We start from the raw sequence: 18,400 nt of genomic DNA on the forward strand, positions 1-18,400 counted from the left end.
AAGTGCCAGGGGAGAAAAAGATAGAATATTGGTTAAGCTAGCAGACTGGCCACAGTAGGGATCCAAAGGAGGGAAAATAGGGATCCAAAGGGGGGGCCATATGCAAAAGAGCCATGTGCAACAATGGGCTAAAAAGACCCTAAGGTTCAGCCCATTAAGACTTCCAAAATGCTAAGGTTCCAAAATTCAAAGGTTATGTCCAAAGGTCAAACCTACGCGAATTGGATGCTTTGTGTGTGTAAAAAAAAGTCTTTGCATATCCCTACATGGGAGGGGGCGAGCCTTTCTTCTAGGGGATGAGAGAGAAAGCCACACACACACACACACATACAAGCTCCCTTTACACAAAGGGAATTAGGGACACATCTCAACTCCCTAGCCAGATGCCCACAAGGAGTACCCAATTCCTATTGGATGGCCTTAGAGGTGGACCAATGAGAATTAGGCTAGAGTAAATCTAGTTTAATTAGTTTAAAAACACTTAATAAAATAACCAATGAGAATTAAGTCTCCTAGAAGACTATTGGACAGTCTCCCAAGGGGTCCAATGAGCATTCAGGAGCCCAATGGCTTGCCTGATTCCTATTGGCCAGGAGGCAAAGGGGTCCAATGAGAGTTTAGTTTAATTATTAAATTACCTAAATCTCTCACAAAAGGGGAAAGGGGGACACATGTCAGAAGGCTATCACTTATGCTGCTTAATTGTGATAGGCTTGACTGGGGGAGGTCCAATGAGGGCTGAGCAAGAGCAAATAGCAAGAGGGCTCGCCCAAGAGAGAGAGGGGGCTGATTTTTGCAAGGCATTATCACACACACACTCACACAATCTCATGTGTGAAGAAAGAGAAGACTATCTCTTCCCAAGCTTTAATGGAGAGCTCATCACCTACTCCAAGCTTGTGAGATAGAAGCCTACATCGACACACTCTTGGCTTGTGGATGCAAATCCAACCAAGAGCCAAGCTTCAATGCATGCTCATCTCCTCTATCAAGCTGATTACTAAGCTAAATCTATGCTAATATGAGTGATTATGTGAGGAGATGTACATCTTTCTCGTAAGATACTCCTTCCTCTCAATCTACTCTCATACCCTGCTAGCTCTCACCATCTTCGAAGGTGTGTGAGGTCTTGGGTCTGAGAACGGGGATAATTAAAGTTGTGTTTACTAAGTGTTTTGCTTAGTGCATGAAGCTTTCATCTTCATTGCACTAGCTAATCTTGAAGGAACACAAAGAATTGTATTGTACAATGTCTCTCTTGATGGGAGAAACCATAATACAAAGCCTTTTGGAGGGGGGACCGGCTCCATGCAAATCCGGTCCTCAACTGTTGTCAATAACTTAATTTCTCTCTCTTTTGAAAGTATTGTTGATGCTATCTAACTAGGTGTTATGCTTTTTGTTGCTCTCTCCACCCAAGCACTCTTGTAATTCTCATTAAGAATCTATTCTAATGAAATGCTTACTATGTTCATGCTAATTTCCGCTTCACATAAGTTTTTAGACCATTAAATGTTACAAGAGTGTTGATTTTAAGCGATCATATAAGGCACGTGCAGTAGTGTTTTAATGTTGGTAAAGTGTGGGTGACCCTCTCTTTCTCTATAAAAGGGATCGAGAGACTCTTGGCTGCATTTTTAATGTAGTGAATTTTTCAGCCCTCTTGCAGACAAATTGCAGAGGAAAAGAGGCTGTGTTTGTGCAGGAAATGGCTTGGGGGGCATTGTCCGTGTCGTTAGTCTCTGTTCTGGACACTCTGACTTTAGAGGTATATTCACCAAAGGCTGACCTACATGGCAACAAACTATCTATCTACCCATTTACTGAAAGTACCAACATATGTACTTCAAAGTAATTTTAAACTTACTACAGTTCATGTTTCAAGCACCTAACTGCTTATTCGGGTACTTAAAGGGGGTATCTAAGTAGTCTCAAAGTACCAAGGACAGGTTTTTAGTGCATGTCTACAATGTAGAAGTATGCAGATTAGATACTTAAAGTACCATGCATGGAACATATCTGTGAATTAGGTACTTTAAGTACCGATGTTGGTAGTCTCCCATCATTCTTCACATGTATTTGTCTGTAGATAAGGTAACCTAAACTACCATTGTGGGTGTTTTCACATACATTCAGGTACTTGGTCCTTGGTACTTGTATTGTTACTTTCTAGTACTAGAATGCTAATAGAACATGATTGTAATGACAAGAGGCCTCCAATGACTACACAACATTCCAGTAAGCCTTAACTTACCTATATGACACACACCATTTAGAGCCACAACCAAACACACACTACCCACAACATAAATTGAGTCCAAAGCACAAAAACTAGAGTCCAAGGCATGTTAAACTGACACAATGGAATAATTATAAATTTAGCTTTCGTGTCGCCGATGATTTACATGTTAATCATTCAATACATGAGGCATTCAAAATGTTGCCAAAAAAACCCACCCCCCATGGGAAGTAGGCATATACATGGGTTTGTAGAGAGCGTTAAGCTGTAATGACAAAACTAGCAGTACAAGGGTTTGCTACAAAACTTGGCTTTCTAAAATTAAATAAGATTTTTACAAATATCCCTCATGTGACAAGGATGAGATACTAGTGCTCAAAGACCATAGGCATCAAATGTGGCCATTTCAAGTATCCTTCATAACTGGTCATCTTTCCACCTCGTTGGAGTGCATCTTTAATATAGTTATCCTCCGATGTAGGCTTCACATTGAAGGTGAAAGCTTTGGATGACTGATCCGTAGCATCATGCCACTTGGCAACAACCTCCTGCAAATCCCTGGGTAAGAATTCACTATGGAGATCCTCTAGGCTAGGTACAATGAGGTAGGAACCAGGAGGATTATAGTGGCATTTATAAAGATTGTTGTTGGTCAAACACATTTCTTGTACCCTATCATGGAACCAACTTCAAAAAATTTAGATTCTTGAAAAAAATTAGTTTTCCACCTACCATTTTGAATGTGGCTACATCACACATCTGTTGTCCAGCCCATCCTATGAAGTAGTCACAAAGCCCCCCAAAAATTACCTTGATTATTTTTTTCACTCTGTCCAACATTGTTGAACTCTAGATGTAAATATTTGTCCAACCCACAACCCAAGCTAAGACTGTTGTGCAATATCCTTGGAGACATAGAGGTACCTGAAGAACAACAATTCCTGCTCCGTGGTATGCACAAATCATACATATAGCAAAAAATACTTCATAGTCTCGGTCAAACTTGTCCCCCTTTTTGTTGATGAGATCAAACGTAGTACTTTCCAGATCAGGCGGCATAACATCCTTGTTATTAGGATCTTCAATCCATGAAGCACAGTGGACACTGTTAAGATCAAACACTAATGCTGTTTGTGAGGGGATATCAAATGGCAACGATGTGATGGTTTCTGGAATATGGGGTGGTGGATCTCTGATGATTATTATTTCTTCAACTGACAATTTGAGAGTCCTCTTTTCTTTTGGTATCTTTATAAGAAATAGGGTTTTACATTGAAAACGAACAAACTAAGCACTTTCTAACCAAAACAAGAGCGACAATTGCAATAAACTGAGAGATAAAGAAATGGAGGCCAACATAAAATTCTTCTTTTTATTCAAAAAGCAAGAATCAAAGATTCTTGTCATTACAAAAGAGTGAAGACACGACGTGTCTTCAATGTCATAGTTTCTTGCAAACACGAGGCTTTGGGGGTGGGAAATAATACTGAATGTTGGAGGGGAGTACTTTTTTTAGACGAATTCTTCGCATGAGGCAGTGACTTTGGAACTTCCTCGCTCGTCGCTTTTCCATCTCCACCTAAAACCAAAACCCAAGCAACTTACACATTGATGAGCACGAACATGAGTTATAGAGATGAAACTATCAATGAGGTTGACCCTACAAACTTCCTCTACATGTTGAGATGCTTTTCTTGAACAAGCCACGAGTAAAGGAGGTCTCACCATCATTCTCATCCTGAGCCTTGTTAGATTGCTACTTTGAGCAGTTCATCTATGATGCTCACGTCTTTTGGACTATCGAGCTGCACCATAAAGAGGCACACCAATAAAAATCATTCAATGCCTGTAGGGAGCCAAGTCCTCTAGCCAAAACAACTTACCATCAGTATGTTTCTTTCACTTCTTTGACCTCTTCACCATATCACAAAGAAAGACAGGGCAATCTGGATCTGCATCACAGTGAACCATGCGTTGCATCGCTTCCACCCCCTCTTGCGCTTTAGAATCTGTCATCTTAACATCAACATATTCCATTGGTTCAGTTTCCTTAGGTTCTAGTTCACCTTCTGTCTATTCAAAGGGATCCACCTCAACAGTTGGTCACATGCGAGCCTTCCTCGCAAGCCAAAGTTTTTTCACTTACCAAGGATGAGTCTTTCTTGCCAGTTAGAGTTGACATCAAATTGCATGTTTGTATCCATGGTGTGGGCGTCCAGTTACCACAGATGGCATATGACTGGAACTTGTAACTACGCCATGTCGTATCTTGTGCAATCTGAAAAAGTTTCTTGCATTCTAACAAACTCTATCAATCTCGACAAACCTGGAGAATAGAAAACCAACCATTATGCACAAGCATCGACTTTTCCGATTCTGGAATACTCTGCTTAGAGGAGGGGTTGGCACATTCTTTCTCTGACCCAGCCCATCCAGAAAAACACAAAGCATTGTATGCATCGCCACATGCTAGTGTATACACACACACACTACTTTGGAAGCCACAAAGCCTAAACCACATGTAGCACATGCTCCTGGAACAATCACTTTGGCCTGTGAGTGATTCCCATGCTTGCCAGCTGTGTGGAGGTAGCAACATTGAATCACCTCTCTTCACTTGCTGAAGCAAGCTCTCACAAAATGTGACTTGAGCAGCACATGTAGCTTCTGATGTTGCCAGGGCAATTCATTTTTTCTGCACCACACTTGATAAGTAAATATTAGTCCATGTCAAAAAAGTTACCAAGGATATACTCTACGTACCTATGAGAGTACCAAGGACAACATTAGAGTACCAATCACAATAACTTACCAAGCACGTATGAAAGATACTTTGCAACAAAAGCATATGTACTTTCCCAATGTACAAACACATGCATGGTACTTAACAAAAAAAAGACGTACTTTCATAATGTACAAACACATGTATGGTACTTTAGAACCAAGGTGTATGTACTTTCAAAGTATCGACCTATGAAAAGTACTTTGAAAGATAAAGGCATTATGCATATATTTTGTCAATGTACTTATGATAGGTACTATAAGATCTATCAAGTAATACAACAATATGTACAAAGTGCCTATGTGGGTACTCTTGGTTGTACCTTAAATTTGAACTACCATATTATTTAGCTTCACAAAGTACCTTTAATCCTAGTCTAATGGTGGACTTTATGATTTCCAGCACCATCACTAAGCTCTGTGAACCACTGGGCAATAAGCTTGCATCGGTACTTACAAAAAGTACCATGATCTACTCAATCACATTCAAATAGTGGATTTTGAGAGTTCTACTTATTTCCTACCATTTATAAGCTCTATGAAGCACCAACAATGCCTCATTGGTTGCTACAAATAGTACCATGGTGTATATAATCACAATCACATGGTGGAATTTGAGAGCTCTACCTCATTTCTACCATCCCTAGGCTTTGTGAAGCACCCATATGGCTTCATTGGTACTTATATAAAGTACCATGACATATTTAATCCTTGATAAATAGAGGAATTTGAGTATTTCTATCTGCTTGTGCCTTGTTAAGTACCAAAAAAACTTCATTTGCACTTGTGGAAAGTACCATGTAAAACATAATCAGAGTCAAGTGCTAAATATTGAGAGTTGTACTTGTCGGCTACTATCCCAAAACTCTATGAACCACCCAGGAAGTTCACATGGTACTTACATTGCACTTAAAAACCTAAATGCAAGGTTTTAATTTTAATACATAATGTATCGATCTTGATGCATACCTCTATACGATCAACATCATCTCTAATATTTGAGTTGCTTGCATCAGCCCCAAGAGCTATCAATGCACTTGAGAGAGCAATGATCTTTGCGTCAATTACCATCACCACAAAATCTGGTGCACCACACCCTCCTCCATCCATGCTGTCTTTCATTATTTGAAGCTCATTCAATTGCCCTTGAAGCACTGCTGTAGTTGAAGATGTTCGCTCTATCTTCCACTTGCTCTGACTTTTCTCTTGTAGTTTCACTTGGGCTGCATTTAGTGTGATTTTCACAGTCTTTAGTGTACTCTTTCTTGTAGCCAACATCTGTTCCACTTCCACCACAATTTGGAGTTTAACAAAGCTACAACTTAGAATTGACTAAGGGCCCAAACTGAAGGAAGTAGGAGTTATCCCCCTATGGTCAATGAGGGACTTCGGAGTGGATTGTGTGGTCCGAGTCACTAGCTAGCCATTCTCATTGCAGTCGGTACAGTTCTTGAGCTTTTTGTCTAGCTCTCCTAGTAGCTTCTTGCAATGATCTAGGACCTTCTCACAAAAAAAAAAGCCTATGCAACCTTTCGCTAACCTGTTGGACTCTGCATGGCAACTGGGCATCTCCCATATACAAACAAGGTTGAAAACTTGTGTATGATTTCTTTGTTGGTTGGTATGGCTTGATATACTTTGTGAAACAATAACCTACATTCTTCTACATATTCATTGCCACACCATATGCAAGAAAACCTTGACACCCTTCTCCCTTTTCTTTGCCATTCCCATGAAAACAGGTTTGAAATTGAGCCTTCATGATGTTAATGATCCTGCCAATAGCACTCTTTACCAAAATGTTGTTGGATGCCTTAATTATGTATGCAACACGAGGATGGATATTCAATTTGCATACTCACATGTCAGCAAATTTATGCAAACTGCATTGTCTAAGCATTGGCAGGCTGTCAAGCGGATCTTTCGCTACTTGAGTGGCACTTTATATCTTAGGTTATTTTATCCAAAGGGAGAATCATTGCCGTCAGATTTACATGCTTTTTTGGACTCAGATAGGGTTGGTTGTTATGAAATGCGAGTGTCCACGAGCGGTTTTTGTTTCATGCTCGATAGTTCATGCGTATCATGGTTGAGCAAGAAGCAACCTACTGTGGCCACTCCCAGTTGTGAGGCTGAGTACAGAGCAGTCTTGCTATGGTTGAGTGTGTATGGCTCAGATGCCTTATGGCTAATTTGGGTGTTGGACATGACAGTGCCAACACCATCTACACTGATAGTCAGAGCGCATTGGCATTTGTGAGGAACCTAGTTTTTCATGCTTACACAAAGGACATTGAGGTGCATTACCACTATGTACGGGAGAGGCTCTCACAAGGAGAGGTCAACTTGGCTTATGTGTCAACACAAGATAACCTTGCAGATATTTTCACAAAGGCATTGTCTCGCGAGAAGTTTGAAGCTTTCCGCAAAGCTTTGGGGTTATTCCCCTTTGTGGACTGATCATGTCCTCAAGGCATGGCATTTCCCTATACTCTATGTGACGACTCTCGTTCATTGCATTACTCCCAAGGGGGATTTGTTATCATATACATGTGGTAGTGATGTGTATGAACACACTTGGGACTGTCGGGGCATTTTTTCCCTCATGAAGAGGTTTTCCCCCCGTGCATTGTATATACGTCCATCACTCTAGGGCTAACTTATATTTCCATTGCACACTAAGTAATATACTTTTTGTTGTGTGCCTTGAGCTCTTCTCCAAATTGTGTGCGTTTCCCTGCAACCCTATTGTTGTTAGCTCCATAGATTGCATTCAATCATTGAAGTATATGTACTACGCATTCTCCATGAAATTTACCAAATTCATGTGATGAAGGGACCATAAGATTTTAATAGTTTTTAGCAGAGGCTAAATTTGAGGAAATCAAACTACGTATCAGTAGGTTCCAAAAGTCTTAAATGGGTTACCGCTAGTCTTCGGGAAAAGTGTGCCTTAGCTTAGCCTAGAGCTGGTTGCAAAATCAAAGCAGCCGGTTGAGGGGAGGGCAAGAAGGAGAAAATTCCGCTTAAAATACATGGAAAATAGTGTAATTTTGCAAAAATACCGGCTAGTATTGTAAAATTTCCGGTTCAGATTTGTCTTGGAGGGATTTTTGAATGTTTGTGAAAATAATTTTTCTCGAACACTCATTATCGCCAAAGTAGTTGGAACTAAAGTCAAGCACGGGAGAGGGCCAATCACAGCTTTTTTATAACTAGATTTTTCAAACTAACGTGAAGCTAACTTGGTCAATGACTTTTCCTTTTCCTATAACATGAAGGTTGAGGCGTGCTTTGTGAAATTTGTGTCTGACCAAATACTTGATTTTTTGGCACTAAACTATTACTACCAAGGTATGCAAGAATCATTTCAACAAGAAAGCCTTCATTGAAGTAAAAAACTTTCACTAAAATGCCTACACTGATAAGAAGCACCATCGAGTGCACCCTCCTTACGGTAGACAACAGCTTTACCCAAATCCCCAAGTTGCTTTGACTTTTCTCTTGTAGTTGCACTTGGGTTGCATTTAGTGTGATTTTCACACTCTTTAGTGTACTCTTTCTTGTAGCCAACATTTGTTCCACTTCCACCACAATTTGGAGTTTAACAGAGCTACAACTCAAAATTGACTGAGGGCCCAAACTGAAGGAAGTAGGAGTTATCCCCCCATGGTCAATGAGGGACTTCGGAGTGGATTGTGTGGTCCGAGTCACTAGCTGGCCATTCTCATTGCAGTCGGTTCTTGAGCTTTTTGTCTATCCCGTCGGATCGCTTGTTGCAATGATTTAGGACCTTCTCACAAAAAAAAAGCCTATGCAACCTTTCGCTGACCCCTTGGACTCTGCATGGCAACTAGGCATCTCTCATATATAAACAAGGTTGAAAACTTGTGTGTGATTTCTTTGTTGGTTGGTATGGCTTGATATACTTTGTGAAACAATAACCTACATTCTTCTACATATTCATTGCCACACCATACGCAAGAAGACCTTGACACCCTTCTCCCTTTTCTTTGCCATTCCCATTGAAACAAGTTTGAAATTGAGTTTTCATGATGTTGGTGACCCTGCCAATAACACTCTTCACCAAACTATTGTTGGATGCCTTAATTATGTATGCAACACAAGGCTGGATATTCAATTTGTAGTCTCACATGTCAGCAAATTTATGCAAACTCCATTGTCTAAGCATTGGTAGGCTGTCAAGCAGATCTTTCGCTACTTGAGTGACTTTATATCTTGGGTTATTTTATCCAAAGGGAGAATCATTGCCGCCAGATTTACATGCTTTTTAGGACTCAGATAAGGTTGGTTGTTATGAGACGCGAGTGTCCACGAGTGGTTTTTGTTTCATGCTCGATAGTTCATGCATATCATGGTTGGGCAAGAAGCAACCTACTGTGGCCAGTTCCAATTGTGAGGCTGAGTACAGAGCAATCTTCACAGCTACAGTTGAGTGTGTATAGCTTAGATGCCTTATGGCTGATTTGGGTGTTGGACATTGACAGTGCCAACACCATCTACACTGATAGTCAGAGCGCATTGGCATCTATGAGGAACCTAGTTTTTCATGCTTGCACAAAGGACATTGAGGTGCATTACCACTATGTAAGTGAGAGGCTCTCACCAGGAAAGATCAGCTTGGCTTATGTGCCAACACAAAACAACCTTGCATATCTTTTCACAAAGGCATTGTCTTGCGAGAAGTTTGAAGCTTTCCGCAAAGCTTTGGGGTTATTCCCCTTTGTGGACCGATCATGTCCTCAAGGCATGGCATTTCCCTATACTCTATGTGACAACTCCCTTTCACTGCATCACTCCCAAGGGGGATTTGTTACCAGTGATGTGTGTGAACACACTAGGGACTGTTGGGCCATTTTTTCCCTCATGAAGAGATTTTCCCCCCATGCATTGTATATACGTCCATCACTCTAGGGTTAACTTATATTTCTTTTGCACACTAAGTAATATACTCTTTGTTGTGTGCCTTGAGCTTCCTTTGTCTTCTCCAAATTGTGTGTGTTTCTCTGTAACCCTATTGCTGTTAGCTCCATAAATAGTGAAACTATGAATGTATGAGTCTTGCCAACGTCCCTTAATAATAACACATCTACTTGACGGATGATTCAAAAACATCTCAAGTTGTAGGGACTCTTTTACATGAGTCATAGTACTAGATAAAGAAGAAGAGCTACCCATGACAATTTTGTACTCGTATTCAAAAGAAGAAACAATACCATTTTGTAATGTATGTTCTTTAAGATGAGCCACATCAAAATTATTTGTACAAATCCAAGACAATAGACAAGAAAATTTTGAAGTAGCATTGATCCCTTTTAACATTACGTGAGACAATCTTTATCAAGAATCGCTAGGATGAGTTCACCCGCAGTGTGCATTTCCAAATCACCTCCATGTTCTCATACTCTTATCTTGTTTGCATTCAATCATTGAAGTACATGTACTACGCATTCTCCATGAAATTTACCAAAGTCATGTGATGAAGGGACCATCAGATTTTAATAGCTTTTAACAGAGGCTAAATTTGAGGAAATCAAACTACGTATCAGTAGGTTCCAAAAGTTTTAAACGGTTACAACTTACCGCCAAAGTAGTCGGAACTGAAGTCAGGCACGGGAGAGGGCCAGTCACAGCTTTTTTAAACTAGATTTTTCAAACTAACATGAAGCTAGCTTGGTCAATGACTTTTCCTTTTCCTATAACGTGAAGGTTGAGGCATGCTTTGTGAAATTTGTGTCCGACCAAATACTTGATTTTTTGGCACTAAACTATTACTACCAAGGTATGCAAGAATCATTTCAACAAGGGAGCCTTCATTAAAGTCAAAAACTTTCACTAAAATGCACAAGAAGTTTTGGACAGATTCTCACAATAATTCCCACCTTATGACTTACCTCAACATCATGAGCCTCTGTGAGGGAGGCACAGCATACCTAGCTAGCCACCGGGACCATACCCCCAATTGTACCTAGCTAGGTATGCGGTGCCTCCCGAGCAGAAGCTCATGATATTATGCATTGAATGAAAAATACTGGAAAAGGCTCCCTTTTCCTACATGAGAAATTTTCTAAATCTTCTTGTGATGCCACACTGATAACAAGCACCATCAAGTAGACAGCAGCTTTACCCAAATCCCCAAGTTGCAATGTGAGAGATTGTCACCACACATAAAAGCAACATCAAAATCCCAAGCCATTTCAAGAAAGGTCCTTCTCCTCTCCCAGAAATTGACTCTTTACCTTCTAGCCTTACAAGCTTTCTGTGAGTCCATCTCAACTTCTCTGCCATTGCTTCAGCGAGATGCTGCTGAAACAAGTCTTGTGAAGTTGTGGCATGAATCCACTGCAATGGTAAAGAATTTAATCAGGTAATGATCCTGAAAGCGTACAAAAAGAGGCAATAAAATTGCATTTATATTTGAGTAAGACCCTCACTTGTTGCCAAAAACATTGCATATAGGGTTCTATCCTTCTCATAGACCCTTCTTGTTCTTTCTTCACTTCATCCCAAGTGCTTTGGCGCTGTATAGGCGTCCAGATGATAGCACAGAGTACGGCAAGCTTCTGCGTCTGTCAATCTTGGAAACTATATCACAGGATCAAAGAAGCCTTGAGTAAACTTCCCTGCTCAACTGTCTTGTTGCAAATCTAAAGGACAAACCTTTTTCATACTATTTTTCCCTAACAATAGAGCCAAAGTTATACAGGATACAAGAAGTCAAACCACAACCAGCTTTGAACCTAAAAGTGCACGACGATGCCACTAACACCAGTCTTCGGGATACAACAGCTCAGCAAACCACCACCTTTGGATACAAAAAGTGCACAGAAAAAGCACGTATGACTCATCGTGGCCACAACACAAACAATTTGTAACCATACTTTGTCTCATTCAATAAGCACTATCATTGTTAACAAGTACAATGTTGCATCCTCCACCAAGGTGAGATTGTGCTTTTCTAAGCATGCCCACCCATGACGGAAACGAAGAAACTAAATTGTTTTTACCTTGAAGGTTGGGATCCAAGCAATCTTTATAAAACTGTTCTCTATCCACTACCGGCAAGCTGTCTATCAAACTTTTCATACGAGTGCCTAATCCAGACCTCGTGTTGCACACTGGCAGCCAAGTTCTGGTAAGGGTTAAGCGGTCAGTTTGCGACAGGAGAACCTGACCTTTTACTACTGAATCCAGCATGCAACTCAGGAGGCTTTCAAATTTGCGACCAAGTATTCCGTTCAAACTTAAGTTGTCATAGCCCTTGTTGAAGAAAACTGTTAATGAGGACGACAAGCCAGTATCCTTGGCAAAAACTCTGACTACAGAATCAGCAGCTCGTAAGGTCACAAGAATGTCAAAAAGCCAAAGCAGCCTTGAAATTGCCATGTCTCCATCCTGGTAATTGTATCCCAGCTGGAAATTCACCACAGTCCTGATTGTATCAACGTGAGTATTCCATGCTAGCAGAATAGTAGATTCAGGTATGGGCTTGGATGGATCAATAGCTTTCACCTTTGGAGTGATCCAGGCTTGAAAAGCATGCAGATCAAAGGCTTTTGTGGTTGAGGCTTTGAGAGCATGCACCAGCATACGCCTAAGGATGATGGTAGGCTCATCTGTGGGGACAGCTTGAGGGAAGGATAGACGTCGGGCAAGGTCTGGGTGGATATGGGCGAGTTGCAAGGTAGAGAGAGTTGATCTGATCGATTCCTCTTCATCAGGAGTCCATGAACACAACATATCCAAATACTCCATACACGCATCTATACAGTCCTCGAAGAGCAACTCTGCAGCAATGCGAAGCATGTGCAAGGCATCTTCAACACCCGAGAAATGGCGGCATGAGATCATGTCCTTGCGTTGCACATACACGAGATTGATGCACCGCTTGTAGGTGGGAACCGCAGAAGAGCAGGGAGCGACGATATCGATCCCAAAGAGCTCCGCATCATCAATGGCTGGGTCAGCAGGGTTGTCTTTACTGCTTGTGAGCGGAAGTATTCAGGAGGACAAATAACGCACAGAGGAAAGGGTACTAAAGATGAAGAAGAGACAAACCTGTCGAGGGTCCGTCGTCCTGAAGAGGAGTGCCATCGCTGAGAGAGACGAGCCGCAAAAAAGGAGGAGCGGGCAGAGAGAACGCGAGAGTGGAGAGGTAGGACGAGCAACGGGTCCTCCTGAGTGCGAGCTGAGGGTCGAGGGTATACACGTACCACCACATCTGCCTTCCCCAGCTCCTGCTCCATATTGGGCTTCCACTCCATCCTGCATGTCCACCAAAATGAGTGAGAGGCAAACCCCAGCATATAAGGCATTGTTGACCCCTCCAAAAGCTAGGCAAGCATTTGCACACATTGAACCATTCTGCCAATGGCATAACCTTGCACACAGATTGTAAGTCTGCCAATTTTGGTGGAGTTTAGGTGGGGATGGTAGGGTTTACACTGCCCGTCCATGCAAAAGCTAGGAGGGGGGGTTAATCCCAGCTTGTGCGAAAGGCCTCTAAAACCCTCACTTAGCATACTTACGTGTCGGGCCGTTCAGACTGCCAACCCAAGTCGCTCACAATGGGATATCTTCAAGTCGTGGCATCCACGGGTTGGTCAACTTAGCTCCTACACCTTTCCAGACCCGGAGACAACACTTTAACCCTAGAGGAGAAATTGAGAAACGTCGCGGAATAACAAATGGGAAAGGAGAGAGAAAAAATTGTGTGTGCGGTAATCGATGCGATAATAGCCTCGACAATGGTTTGTCAACAATAAGTGCGGTAATAGATGCGGATAATTTTTTGCATCTATTATCACATATAATTGCCATGCCTATCATCACGGATATTACCCTTAGAGACTTATTCAAAAATAAAAGTGCTCATTTGAGGCACCCAATTGTGGGTGACCCAAATGAGCATCTTTTTTTTGACTTGCATAAAACGTATGAAACATCAATTGTTTTTTGGAAAAGCGTAAACAATAGAATTTGAATATAACTTACCTTGACAATTTAAAGTGCAAAAGATCAACTATTTAAAAAAGTTCTTATAAGATGGTATCGAGAAAGCAATCAAAACCTCGGGCCCCCGAATCAAGAAAGCTAGGGAGGATCACCTGTTGCATCTTTCAGCGGAGGTACAATTGCTTACCGCTATAAAAGCCAATGGGCATGCTACTGAGGGCGAACACAAACGATGGCTTGCAGCCAAATCGAACCTCGCTAATGAGCAGGTAGAAGATATCAAAAAGGCTAGACTTCTCTCTAGGGAGGTTTATTTGCAACCGGAAGTCTCCAATCAAGCTCAATTTTTTAGGGCTCTAAAAATCAAGAAGAGCCGGGGCCATGTCCGCTCGCTCGATGATGAGAAAGGGACAGCAGTTCATAACGAGGATGAAATGGCTGGTATGATGCTGAGCTATCTCAGTCAAATCATTGGACGGTCGGAGACCCAGTCCCAAGAAGTGGAGGAAGCCAGAGGGACCTTGCTACAGAGTGTTAAAAAGGAAATTCCCCACTTAGAAGCTAATAACTTGGAACGAACATTTTCCGAAGACGAATGTTTACTAGCATTGCAAGCCCTTGGCAAGGAAAAGTCCCCTGGTTGGGATGGGATGACGGTGGAATTCTATGCAGAATTCTGGGAAGACCTCAAGGCCCCAATCACAAGTTTGGCCAATAAAGCCCATGGTCGAAGGGTCGATGGAGACAAGTGTGAAGAGAGGGCTTATCAAGCCCATCCCAAAACAGATCTGCTGCTCTAAACTACAACATTGGCGCCCTATAACGATGATGTCGGTGGCCTACAAAATTATAGCTAAAGCAGTGGCCCTCAGACTAGCCCCCTTACTAACCAAGATCATCTCCCCCCCTCAACATGGTTTCATTAAAGAAAGGTCCATATACGATAACATCTTGGCAACAATGGTGGGCATAGAATACGCAATTGTCACAAAGCAGGAGTGCATTTTGCCGCAGTTGGACCTGGACAAGGCCTATGACAGAATAACATGGACATATATAAAAGCCATCATGGAAGCTCTAGGCTTTGGGCCGCGCCTCTATTGGATGGTTCGATGGGGGTTGGAAGCCAGTTAGAGCTCCTATTTAACGGTAGAATTGTGGGATCTTTTGAGGTTAAAAGGTCTATTAAACATGGATGCCCTCTTGCCCCCCTACTTTTCGCCATAGGATCACATCCTCTAATCACGACGCTCGAAGCTAGTGCTGAATGCGGGGAGGTGCAAGGCCTTGTTTTACTAGGAAATAGACAACTCCTGGCAAAATTTTTTGTAGATGATTCTCTCCTCTTCCTGAAGGCGTGCCCCCAGGTCATCACGAAAGCTCTGGAGATTGTACAAATGTTCTCGGTAGCTTCGGGGTCCCTGTGTAATATAGAGAAGTCAAGGATGATTTCCCTATCAAAAAATGACTCATTTGATCCTCTATATGGTCAGGGGAGATTGTCACAAACGGAAAGATCTTTAGACATCTATGAGCCCCCTTGGGGGTGGATGTAACTCAGAAGCAAAGATTGAGTGGGTGCTTGAAAAAATCAAAACAAAAATGAGTAGGTGGGAGTATGCTCTTCTCCCATTCCCAAGTAGGATAAAAGTGATGAATGCCTGCATGATTCCTTATATTGCCTTCACTAGCCCGCTTCTCAAGATGGCAAAGTGTCACTGGAAAGAGTTCTTAAAACCAGTAAAAACATTTTTATGGAAAAATAACACGAAATCTTCCAGGCCATGGAAATGGGCCAGTTGGGAATTGGTTGCTCGGCCGGGGAATCAAGGAGGCCTCGAGATTCTTAACCCTGTGACCCATGCAAAAGCTTGTTGCACCAAATTTGTTGTTTCCTTGGCTAGACAGGATCAAGTTTGGGCAGTTATGATCAGAGATATGATAGAAGCAGCTAAACTTGGCTCGAAGGGAGGAAAGTGGAGAGGGGTGGAGGTTCATGACAAGCTGCTTGCCCCAGCGTGGTCTACCTTAAGACTGGGGGGAAGCTCAGGAGAATTGGTAAGAAAATGCAATAGAGTCGCAGGAGTCTTAAAGTGGGGGGAAGAAGCCAGATACTTCAAGAACTCCATCCTACATTGGTCCCCCTGGCTCTCCAAAGTTGTAGACCCGCCACAAACTCCCTATTGGATTGAGACAGCAAGGAAGTTGAAAAATAAGGGTCAGATCCGACTTGAGCACTTCTGGGACGGTGTCAACAAGAGTTGGAAAACCATCGACCTTATGATGGCCCAATACCAACTCAATAGCTTGGAGGTCTTGCTTGTCCACAAAGTGATGAAAGAACTTGACAATCTAGTGATGCTAATCTGTGACTCGAGTTGGACTGGAAAGCCTGGAAATGGCCCGAAAGCAGTCTCTTGTGGAAACCCCATACTAAAATCATTTATCAGACAATGATGCAAAAGAAGAATTGGGCTGGCCCCCTTAATAAGCTATGGAAAAAGCAATGGCCGGAGGAAAGGTGGGAGCATGTAATGGAGAACATATGGAAGCCAAAGGTTCCACAGTACATGAAGGTTTTCTTATGGAAGGTTATTTGGGGTGCTCTACCGACGGGGGTGAAGATTCAGGAGAGAGGGATTGGGTCAAATTGATGCTCGGGGTGCAGGTTGACTAGTGAAGATCTGACCCACCTTTTCATGGACTGCCCAACTATAAAAGGCCTCGCAGGGAAAGTATGCAAGTGGGTCCAGAGAACATGGAAATTTAGTTTTTTCAAGACTGACCTATGCTTTGGAGGTAAAAACTCAGGTAGTCTTGCACTCCTCGTCAGCACTCAGATTGTCAGATACTTCTTCTTTCATAACGTATGGAAAACAAGGAACCGCTGTGTTTTTTAAGGAGGATTTGAGGTGGCAAGCTTCACAGAAATTATATAGGAAAGCAAAGTGCTAATATGGGCACTCGGGCGCAAGCATCACTTGGAGGATTGGTCTAGGACTACTTGTGCCTTGTTGTTAGCAGACGGAATACCATGGACGGGGGCAAACCTTGGCCATTGGTAGGAGTGGCTGCCCTAATAGCCGTTGTAATTAGGATTCCTGGATGTTGTCATGGTTTAACATGAGCATGACAAAACCTTGTAATTTTTTCGGCTGTTCAATATAGTTCACTCACAATTGTGAGTTTTGCAAAAGAAAAAAAAAGATGGTATTTTAGTTCAATTGTGTATACATATGCTCATAGAGTTTTTCTTTGTGCCACATTGGGACTTTGAGAGAGGACTACAAATAATTTTCTATCTGTTCAAGTCCTCCTCCTTGTCCACATGCACGTACGTTTGATCGCCTTGACTCTACATTAACCAAAATCAAATTAAACAAATTAACAACTGAAAACAATTAATATAATATGATTTTTCTAAACTTACCGCCTGTAGAGATCCAATCGCTGAGTCAAATTTCTTGCGAGAGATGTGATGATTCTCCAACAATCATAGCCAAGTTTTGAATTTTGTGTGCCTCTCCCAGAACTTGACCCTCTCTCTGAGTGGTCGACATAGAGTGATATTTTTCTAAGTTAGCAATAACCAAAGAAATTCATTAACTAAAATTTTTAAAAACCGGTTTAGGTTTCAAATTAACCACACTTACCAAAGTTGCTTTGCCTCCCGAATCATAGTGTGTGAGAGTTTGTCTGGCCCGAGCTTCGCGTTGTTGTCTGTAGGATGAGCTTGTTATAGCTTGTTTGCCCTTTTCCTACATGGCCCACTCCCACTCCGCATCTACCATGTTGCCTCCATGATAGCTCATGTCTGGATCTCTAACCTAGCTGGCCACTGCATGCCGTACATTGGACTGCTTGTTTTTCAAAAAAGAAAAAGTATCCCTCCAACCACTGTGACGAAAATTGCTCATTGAGGACATTTGGGAATCGAGCATGCAACGTGTTCTTGATGTAGTGTGCATGATCGGGCTACTGATCTCTGAACTTTGCAAAACAATTCTTATACGGCGAGTGTATAAGAATATGAAGATGGCATCGAAACGCCTTGTCCCGTGTTATCCCAAAGTCCCTTCCCAGCCATACTTTACTTTATAGTAGCGCCCATGCGTGTCTGGCACCGGTGCATTAGTTCCTTATCCTCTGCGTCTGGGGTGGCATGATCTGAAATAGGGGACTTTGTCTCCCCCTCACTACCAAAACAAGCGAAGCCACATGATCCCCTGCCGCTCCGCCTTTGTCGGCGCTCGCTCTCCTGAGATGAATGTCGGCTCGCACTGCCAGAAGAAGTGTGTCGACAATGCTTGGGTCAAACAAGAGTGGAATGGAGTGGCGTGGGACCCTGCGATGGAAGGAGAGTGGAACCCTGCGATGGAAGAAGAGTAGGTGGGTAAGGTGCAT

At 42.2% G+C, this 18,400-nt stretch overlaps 1 protein-coding gene across 4 annotated transcripts; it reads right to left on the minus strand.

Moving 5' to 3' along the window:
* Nucleotides 1-11,179: 11,179 nt before the first annotated feature.
* Nucleotides 11,180-13,433, minus strand: LOC147418261 (BTB/POZ domain-containing protein At1g63850-like). 4 transcript variants are annotated; one of them, XM_086506747.1, is made up of 4 exons: nucleotides 13,100-13,433; nucleotides 12,049-12,999; nucleotides 11,476-11,626; nucleotides 11,180-11,383 (listed from the first exon to the last, which is right to left on the minus strand). In XM_086506747.1, exons 1-3 carry the CDS (start codon nucleotides 13,416-13,418, stop codon nucleotides 11,538-11,540), a joined length of 1,359 nt encoding a protein of 452 aa, XP_086362873.1. In that variant the 5' UTR covers nucleotides 13,419-13,433; the 3' UTR covers nucleotides 11,180-11,383; nucleotides 11,476-11,537. The 4 variants fall into 4 exon arrangements, with proteins under 4 accessions (XP_086362873.1, XP_086362875.1, XP_086362872.1 ...); XM_086506749.1 differs by having other exon boundaries at nucleotides 12,049-13,022; nucleotides 13,100-13,298; XM_086506746.1 differs by lacking the exons at nucleotides 11,180-11,383; nucleotides 11,476-11,626 and having other exon boundaries at nucleotides 11,908-12,999.
* Between the last annotated feature and the right edge of the window lie 4,967 nt (nucleotides 13,434-18,400).

The sequence above is a fragment of the Adiantum capillus-veneris genome, chromosome 30 (assembly GCF_014529385.1).
Source record: "Adiantum capillus-veneris isolate H3 chromosome 30, ASM1452938v2, whole genome shotgun sequence".
NCBI lineage: Eukaryota > Viridiplantae > Streptophyta > Polypodiopsida > Polypodiales > Pteridaceae > Adiantum > Adiantum capillus-veneris.